Source organism: Pteropus vampyrus, unplaced genomic scaffold (assembly GCF_000151845.1).
Source record: "Pteropus vampyrus isolate Shadow unplaced genomic scaffold, Pvam_2.0 Scaffold334, whole genome shotgun sequence".
NCBI classification, from domain to species: domain Eukaryota; kingdom Metazoa; phylum Chordata; class Mammalia; order Chiroptera; family Pteropodidae; genus Pteropus; species Pteropus vampyrus.
The window spans coordinates 353,684-363,497 of NW_011889115.1; the positions used below are offsets into that span (position 1 = coordinate 353,684).

The 9,814-nt window shown below is 47.2% G+C and overlaps 1 protein-coding gene across 1 annotated transcript; it reads right to left on the bottom strand.

The window, feature by feature from the left end:
• Nucleotides 1-6,754: 6,754 nt before the first annotated feature.
• On the bottom strand, nucleotides 6,755-9,357 carry MYOD1 (myogenic differentiation 1). Its single transcript, XM_011378202.2, has 3 exons — nucleotides 8,512-9,357; nucleotides 7,981-8,059; nucleotides 6,755-7,702 (listed from the first exon to the last, which is right to left on the bottom strand). The coding sequence occupies exons 1-3, from the start codon at nucleotides 9,139-9,141 to the stop codon at nucleotides 7,452-7,454; spliced, it is 960 nt and encodes a 319-aa protein (XP_011376504.1). The 5' UTR covers nucleotides 9,142-9,357; the 3' UTR covers nucleotides 6,755-7,451.
• Between the last annotated feature and the right edge of the window lie 457 nt (nucleotides 9,358-9,814).

The following is a 9,814-nucleotide window of genomic DNA, read 5'->3' on the forward strand; positions in this document are numbered from 1 at the left end:
AGGCCTGAAATTTAAACATTTGGGAGTCACTCTCTAAAAAAAGAATAGAAAGTTGAGTACAAAAGTGAATATTTATTTAGACTTAGAAAAAAAAATCAAGACCAGATGTAAGCTTCAAAAAAGCTGATAAATACTATAAACATGAAAAATTCAGGAAAAGAAGCTTAATATTATTAACTGCCTGACACACCTACATAATGCTTTTAAATAAGTTATATTTACTTGGAAGCATTCATAATGCTAACAAAAACAGTTGCAACTTTGTTTTTGCAATTACAGAATAATATTCAGTGAACAAAAACATTTATTACATGAAAGTTTCATCAAAAATGACTGAAAATGAAAAAATCATCATACTCCCATATAACTATTTTTTGGGGGCACCAATAAGAAACTGATTTAAATTTCCATGTCAATTTACAGGTCTCATGTTTTACCAGGCAAAGTTTGTGGTTACTGAAATACCACCAGGACGGGACTACTAAAGATACATTCATGAAATGTATAGGACCCAGAATAGCGAAAATAATCTTGAAGAAGAACAAAGTTGGAGGACTTAACACTTCTAAAATTACTACAAAGCTATAGTAATCAAGCCTGTGTGATACTGGCATAACGAAGGACAGACAGATCAATAGAATAGAACTGAGAGTCCAGAAATAAACCTATGCTTTTATAGCCAATTAATTTTTGACAAGGGTGCCAAGACAATTCAATAGGAGACGAGTAATCTTTTCAACATAAATAGTGCAGGGACAACTACATATCCGCATACAAAAGAATGAAGTTGGGCCTCTTCATCATACCATATACAAAACTAACTAAAAATGGATCAAATGTCTAAATATAACAGCTAAAATTATGAAACTCTTAGAAGAACTTGGATAGTTAATGGTTTCTTAGATATGATGCCAAAAACACAAACAACACAGGATATAGGTATATTAGACTTCACTGAAATGATAAAAAAGACACAAACTTTGTGCTTCAAAGGACAGGATGAAGAAAGTGAAAAGACAAGCATAGAATGGGAGAGGATATTTGTAAATCATATATCTGGTAAGGGTCTACTATTTGGAATATATAAAGAACTCATAACTCAACAACAAAAAGACAAATAACCTAATTTAAAATGGATAAAGGGTTTAAAAAGACATTTCTTTAAAGAAGATAAACAAATGGCCAATAAACAGAGAAAAAGGTACTCAACATCATTAGTCATTAGGGAAATGCAAATCAAAATCACAATGAGATACCACTTCATACCCACTGAGATGGCTAGAATAAAAAGACAAATATTAACAGTGCTGTCGAGGATATAGAGAAATTGGAACCATCTTACATTGCTGATGAGGAATGCAAAATGGTGCAGCTGCTTTGGGGAAAATTTTGACAGTTCTTCAAAAATTTTAACATAGAGTTATGATATATACCTAGCAATTTCACTTTAGATATATACCCAAGACAGTTAAAAGCATACATTCACACAAGAAGTTGTACATGAATATTCATAGCAGAATTATTCATAATAGCTAAAAATGGAAACAACCCAAATATCTACCAACTGATGACTGGATAAGCAAAGTGTGATATATCTATATGTTGGACTATTATTCAGCTATATAAAGGAATGGAGTGCTGATACAAGCTACAACATGGATGAACCTTGAAAACATTATGCCAAGTGAAAGAAGCCAAGCATAAAAGGCCACATAGTGTGTGAGTCCATGGTCCAGAATAAGCAAATCCATAGAGATGAAATAGATTAGTGGTCCCCAGGGACTAGGGAGAGGAGGCAGAGTGGGGAGTGACTGCTAATGGATATGGGTTTCTTAGAATAATGAAATGTTCTGGAATAATGGATGGCTGTACGGGGTTGTGAGTATAGTACAAACCACTGAATGGGATACTTTAAAAGGGCGAATTTTATGGTATGTGAATTACCTCTCGATAAAAATTGGAAAAAAGTAAAAGAAGAATCAGTAAATCAAGAGGTTATAAATAATTTGATTATGCTTAGAAAAATCTGTTTGTCTTGGTTCTAGTCCCTTTATCTGTAAAAGATCTATTTTATTATCTTTTTCTTTCTCTGAAACACTTTCAGTAAATTACTAAAGAATTTCAGAACATACCTTTTAAATTGACTAGTCCATTACACAGAGAGAAAGCCCAAGTCCAGAGGGTTTAAGCCACAGTCCCAAGACCTCAGAGCTGGGCAGTGGCACAGTCAGACTTTGATCCTGGGAATTATGTAGCCATTGACATCATCCAGGGCTCCTGCTCCCTGACACTGGGAACATTCTACATGAATTAAAACCTGTTACATGTCTGAAAAAGAAAAACCGCTATAAGAAAATGAAACTGTATGGTATAAAAACGAACATTACACAACCTCACATTTTAGGTTTTTTCTTTTAATAGTAGTGAGTTGTGTGCAGAGGAGTTAAGTGTTTTATAGATGAGAAAAAACAGCTAGAACCACCTTGTTCTTCGTCATTAGCACCATCATCATTTTTGTCTTTATTTTCCTCCTCATCTCCTCATCCTTCTGCCTTCCCCCTCTTGTTGTTGTTGTTTTTTTTTTCCTGCCTTTTCCAGTCTTGCCCACTGCTTTTCACTGCATCAGGCTGCATATTCTTTAATTATGTCTTCATGTGATAATGATTTTGTAATATTTTCTATACAGAGAATTGACAGATAATTCAAATAATTCAATCTTTCCTTCAACATAGTTGATTAAAACTTGTTTTGTATCCTTGATAATTTCAGGAAGCTTCTTTCAGACTCAACACTCTATTGGAAATGTCATGGCCAATTTTAGGATTGGTGTCAAATTTGCAGAAAACTCCATCAAGTTTCTTTCATCTGTGGACTTTAACAGTTCAAGGTATTTTGAGTTTTCTTGTGTGGCAATTAATTTTAAATGTTTTTAAACCGACGGTGTTCATTAAAAAGTTTGTTGATGCTGAGGTCTTGTTATAGTGGCATGTTAGGAATTTTATGCTGTTTTTGTTGATGTTAGTATTTTGTGTTAAATTAGCAAAAACTTTAAATCTTTTCCTAATGTGTTCATTTAATTTGCCCTTCTTCATTGATTGGATTATCAAACAATGTGAGAATTTTTTTCAATAATTCCATTCAAAAGTTAATAAACTTTCTTTTAATAAACTGCTTTCTGCTATGATCTAAACATATTTTGAGGGTACCATTCTCACTGTAAGAAATCATTTTAATTTATTTCATTGTTCATCATTATTGCTTCCGTTTTATACTCTATTTATTTAAGGTATATTCCACTAAACCTGGACAAAATGTATACCTTTGGATAGGACACCAACATACCCATAAATGTCACCCAACACAAGGAGGAAGTCAGAATAGAGACAATGTCATAACCAATTTGCTAAAATAATTTACTTTGGCAAATTAAAAAAGAAACTAGACCATGTAAAGATATTTCTAGGGCTTTTCTCAGGGTCTTAGAAGGGGCTCATGCAAGGGGGAGGACCTGAGGCTTAAAATTCAAGGCGCATCCACCTCTGGGAGTGTGTCATAGGTACCTATGTTCTATTGTATGAGCATCCATACCCATATGTCCCCATGGAGAGCATGGCCCAATGTTTCCTCAGACCCAGCCCAGGGGAACGTGGCCTCAAGAGCAAGGGACTTTTCATAGACATTGCAAATGGGGTTGGGCTTAGCTAGATGTGCTCCCTCCTCCTGGAGGACTGAGATAAGGGTCATGCCAGGAGGAGACCTCAAATCCCGTCATCCATGGGGTGATCCAGTCTCCAGCTGCTCCCATCCCTCTGACTTTCTTCACTTCCGCTTTCCTAAATTCCTCTATAGAGGCCACAGAGCAAGACAGCTAAGGGTATAGTCTCTAGAGCCTCTCTGCTTGGGTTCAAATCCTGCCTCATGACCTAAGCTGGTCCAATTAGAGGCTTTTTCCTGGGAATTTTCTAATTTGAGTTTAATGTTGAAACATAAGGTAATTCTGAGTTGCTGGAGAAAACCAATATGGAATAGGAGTAGAGGCAAGAGGGAATACGTGGACAAGTAAGAAAGGCTCCAGTCCCAGCTTTCCGGGCCCATGGATGCTGGGGTGCACATATTGCTCATCCACATGTGAGCTGCCCCATGTCCTTCCAGCATGCCTCATTGTGGAGTTTAAGTTAGTTTGAGTGGGGTTTCTGTCACTGGTAACTGGAAGTATCCTGAACTAAATACTTGCTTCTTCCCCTGACGTCTCCATCTCTGTAATGGCACCACCGCCCACTCAGAAGCAAACCAGAGCTTCATCCTTGGCTCTTTTTCTTTACTTCCTTAAGGCCTCTGTATACAAGGCATTGTAAACAGTTATGCAAGTTTGTTCACTGCTCAAATGAACCTGGCTGGAGAGGTGACTGGGGGCTGAGTCCAGCCTGCTCTTTCTTGCCCAGCCATGAACCTCTCAAGAAGGGACACCTTTTTCTAATTGCATACTCCCTCCCTATAGGCTACTGGCCCTCTTCGTATATGTGATTGGTCCTCCCAGTGCAGAAACTCTGCCTCCTCTTTTCACCTGGTTGCCTTCCCACACCCTGTTATCAGCTCTCATTGCACCCTTTACTTTTCCTTATAGCACCTCTCACTATTTATAGCATTGCATTTATTCATTTGGTACTTTGTCTAATGGCTGTTTCCCTAGTGGATTTTAAGCTGTGTGAGGGTAAGGACTGTGCCTTCAAGGTTATCCACTGTACCATCAACACCTACACTTTATCTGGTATAACTGTCTCTCTACTCCTATGCCTTCTCTCCCATCCCCAGTCACTGCCCCAGTTCAGGCCATGTTATGTCTCCTCTGAGCAATCCTGGTGGCTTCCTGACAGTCTCCCATCCTATCCATCTGCCAGCCCAGACTGGCCTTTCTAAATTATAGATTTATTTATATCCTTCCCCTGTTTAGAGTCCTCTATGGTTCCCTGTTGCCTTCAGGATAAAGCACAAATGAGGTTTATTGTAGCCTTGTGTCTGCTTTTTCTCACTTCACCTCTGGCCCCACCCTGCAAACATTTTTGGTTCCATGAAGGCACAATTTGCTTCCTGTCACCTCTGGGTCTTTGCACTTGCTGTTTCTTCAGCTTGGAGCACCCTTATTCGGCTCCTCTTTCTGACCAACTCTTTCAAGATTCTTATTAGGGGTTACCTGCTTGTCTATACCTTCTATTCCTACTATGTTCCTCTGCCACATACACCCCCCTTACAACACTTAATTCGTCATGATGTAACCAGCTGCTCTAAGATCCAGTCTCCCCAAATGTCTGCATGCTTCCCCAAGTACTGAAACTGTGTTCACTGGTCCCTGTTTTCACCCAGCATAGGACCTGGCATTTGTTGAATGAATGAATTCATGAAAGCCCCAAGAGGTCTCAAAGGAGTGTAAAGAACCCTAAGGCGCATCTGTGGAAGCAGCCAGAAGAAAAGCTGAAGATCGTTAGTAACAGAGCAGCTCTGGTGGCTCCTCAGGGACCCTGTGTTGAGGAGAACAGAGGCTCTCCTCAGAGCAGAAAGCAGATCCTCAGACATGTAATGAGGCCCTTCTTTCTGGCATCACATCTAGCCTGTGTTTCTCAGGGCCCCCCACTTGAGCAGAGCTCTGGAAAGTGGGCTTGCAAGGTTTTCGGGAGGAAAAGTCTGTAAGCGTAGGATGTAGGAAGCACTGATGGCCTGGTGGCAAGTGTATATGTGATGAGGGGTGGAGCGTGGTATGTGAATGGGGAAGAACTGTTGTTGCCGGGCCATCCTTTCAGGGGAGGATGAAGGTGCCTCTGGGAGGGCAGAAGTGCCTGTGTGTGTGTGTGTGGTCTCTCCCCTGGGTGTATGTGTGAGTCTGTGTTGTTTTCTCTTGTTTCTGAAGACATAGCTCAAATGACACCTCTTCCAGGAAGCCTTCTGCAGCACCCTAGCTAAATCAATCCCCCCCTTTTGCTCTCAGAGTGTTTATGTCTTGATAAGACCATTTATGCCACCTGTGATGATGCCAGTTTGCATGTGCCCCTCTCCTTACAGGCTCTGTGTTCCTGTCTTATCAGATATGACAGGGCCCAGACGGTCTAAGTGCTGGGTTACTGCTAAGTAGAAGTGTCTGTGCCTGTCTGGTTTTCAGTGTTGTCCCCTTGTGGTTACACCTATCACTAAGAGCCTGTAAGTACCACACAGCTTACCATGCCCCTTCACATACATTTAGTACTTCCTCATAATGCTGTGAGCACCTTATCACTTCCTCTATAGCCATGAAGATTCTGAGTGGCCCCTGAAGCCATGACTTCCCAATGATCCTTCTGTACACCATACCTAGGTATACTGTGTGTATGGAGGGGTGTGATTCACAACCTTCCATGCACTTCAGAATCACCTGGGGAGCTTCGAAACATACCAATACCTGGCCTGGGGTCTCTGGGGCATATACATTAAAGCAGAACCTCTGGGATTTGGGGCCAGGCATGAGTCTTTTTAAAAACTACTCAGATCATTTTAATATGCAGCCTGAGATGAAAACCACTGACCTGTGTGTAGTGTTGCTTCTCACGGTCATAGGAACCTCCCCACGTATTGGAGACACGTGCCCTCCTCCCTTCCCCGAGCCCCAGGCTTCCTCCTTGCAACCCGCCTGCCCTCTACAGGGCTAGTTACCGTACAGCTGGCTCACCTTGCAGATTTTCCCTCCAGTCAAAATTCTGTCCCCGTCCCTAGGGAAAGCCAGAGCCGCCACGGTATAAATTAGCTTTTTATTTCGAACAGCTGAGCGAGCGCCCGTGGCTCGCCCTCCTGCAGTATAAACATACAAAGTCCCTGTCGCACCGCACACCATGCCTTAGAGATAAATACAGCCCTAGGGGCTCCTGCTCTGGCAAAGCAACTCTTATTTACAAGAATAGATTACAAAAGTATTACAAAAAGTGGTCCTGAACAGGAGGAGGGGGTGGGAGTGGTTACCGTAACTTGTTACACTTGGGACCGGAGCGCACCCCGCTGGCGGTGGGAAAGAGAGGATGTTTCAAGTGCTAGGGAAAGGAGAGGCCACGCCCCCATAAGCAACCTCCGCGTCCCGGAACCTGGCTTAGGTCTGCACGGGTCCCACCCACCATCCGGGAAAGCTGCGAGAAAGAGGAAGGGCCTGACTCCCCGAGGGTCAGCTCTGGCCCACGGAGGAGTACATAACGGCTATCGCAGCGGGTCTCAGGGAAGGGTGCTGCGTGGAAAAAAAAGGACCGTGTCTTTGCCCTGGGGTGCAGGAGGCAGAAACACATCAGTCTGCCTCTCCTCCCTTGGGAAGGGTCGCTTTTAAAGCGCGGTTGGGGATGGAGGTTGGCGCTTAAGCTCAATCTTTTGGGCTCATGGGACCCTAGGGGCACCATCCCTCGGACGATGCACAATGGCGTCCTCGGCCGCGGCCGCCCTCACCCTCAGAGCACCTGGTAGATGGGGTTGGGATTGGCGCCCGCGGGACACTGCTGGGTAGCGTCGGAGGTTGGTGTGGGGGCGCTGCGATCTTCCTCGCTCTGGGCGGCCGCCTCGTGCGGGCCGGGAGACGACTCAGGCTGCGCGTCCGCCAGCGGAAGAGCGGGCGCTGCGGGACTCTCGGTGGAGATGCGCTCCACGATGCTGGACAGGCAGTCGAGGCTCGACACCGCAGCACTCTTTCCGGGCCTGGGTTCTGTGCGGGGAAGAGTAGGTTAGTATGTAGGGGTTGAGCCGCAAACAAGTCTCCCACCTCTGGGCCCAGCGCTTTGGGGCAGAGGGGAAACTGAGGGCCTGCCATTGTAGGACAATCTAGCGACAATGGGGGGCGAAAGGAGAGGGAGCTACACGTGTAGTATTTCATTCCTTGGACCATCTTTCAAGAGGTGTGTGTGGGCAGAGGAGGCCGGTGTCCTAAATGGTGGAAGTCAAAGGTGGAGGACAGCTCAACGGGAAGGAGGCGCAAATACGCACCGCTGGGAGCCTCGCTGTAGTAGGTCCCGTCGTAGCAGTTCCGCCGCCGGGCACCGCTTGGGGGGCCGCTGTAGTCCATCTGCAAACAGCAAGGGCGACCGACTCAGGCCCGCGGGGCCACGTGAGGCTGGAACATCACTCTCTGTAGCCGCCCCCTCCCCAACTCCCCAAGTCTCAGCCAAGAGTTTCCTGCCCTGCTTGGGAGGAGGGAGGAGGTAACGGTGGGCAAGAGCTGTCTGCAGCATGCAGGGCCAAACAGAGGACGAACAGTTACTTGGGGCACACGTCTCAATTTCGAAAATAGGGGTGAGTAGAGGAAAAGCAGTGTTCTATTAGCGCTCCCAACTGGGTGGATTGCATTTGTACAGTGCGTTCCCAAAACACTAGGCCACCCCAGTGACAGCTCCCGGGACACAGGGTCCACTCTCGGCCAACCCTCCCCCTGGAGGGCCAGCTTCCCACCCTTGGAAATGCTTCTCAGATACACACGAGAGCTGCCTCCAGTTCTCTAGCCCGGGGTTTCAGCCTTACCATGCCGTCCGAGCAGTTGGAGCGCGGGCTGGACGCGTCGGAGTCGCCGCTGTAGTGCTCGCTGCGGCGGCCGGGGGGCAGCGGGCCAGGCGCGTAGAAGGCCGCAGCGGCGCCAGGGGGCGCGGCGTCCTGGTCGCGCAGTAGCGCCTGGAGGCCCTCAATATAGCGGATGGCATTGCGCAGGATCTCCACCTTGGGCAGCCGCTGGTTAGGGTTGCTAGACGTGCAGCGCTTGAGCGTCTCAAAGGCTTCGTTGACTTTGCTCAGGCGGCGCCGCTCGCGCATGGTGGCAGCCTTGCGGCGGTCAGCGTTAGTGGTCTTGCGCTTGCACGCCTTGCAGGCCCACAGTAGACAGCGACCCGCCTGGTGGTGCCCGCTAGGCGCACGCACATGCTCGTCCTCGCGCGCGCCCGGGGCCGAGTGCACAGCCGCAGGGAAGTGCGAGTGTTCCTCTGGCTTCAGGAGGGCTCCCACGTGGACCAGGCGCGGGTCCAGGTCCTCGAAGAAGCGCAGGTCCGGGGAATCGAAACATGGATCGTCGTAGAAGTCATCCGCTGTGGCAAAGTTACAGAGAGAGCCATCGGGGCCCGTCAAGTCTACGTCGTGGAGCGGCGGCGACAGCAGCTCCATATCCCGGAGTTGGGAGGCTAAGTCCTGGCTTTGCCCAACCCCAGCCGCAGGAGTTGCCCGAAACTTTCTGCGGCTTGGGAAACTGAGCGGCGCGATAGCGAAGTGCTGGGAGTCTGAGTGTACACCCGACTGTCCCCCGCCCTGCCCTGCCCTGTCTGGCCTGATGGACTCCGGGGAAAGTAGCGGCAGCTCCCTGGGGCTTCTCTACTCTTATCTTCACGCCAAGCGCCGGGGGCTATTTATCCCGTAGTAGCCTATGGGCCCCCCGAGCGAGCACCGGCGGCTGCGGGCGGGGGAGCCCGAGGCCAATAGGAACAGGGCGGGGAGGAGCTTGGGATCCCCAGGGTGGCCGCCGGAACTAGGCACTGGCCAGCCCCTATCCCCTAGACACTCGCGCGCGCGCGCGCGCGCGCGCTAGGCCTCCTCCCTAGGCAGGAAGGGAGGCAAAGGCTGGCCGCCCAACGCTACTGCACTTGGCTGCCGGGCACACTCTTTCCAAACCTCTCCAGCACAGGACTCCTCTTGTGTCCGTGGGAAACGCTGGCCGCGGGCGCTCCCCTCCCAGCTGTCTTTGGGTTCCTCTGATTTGTGGGGGACCCAGAATCAGAGTATTGAAATTAGATCTGGAGAAATTTGGAGAGAGACATGTGGCAATAGGGCAGAGACACACTCA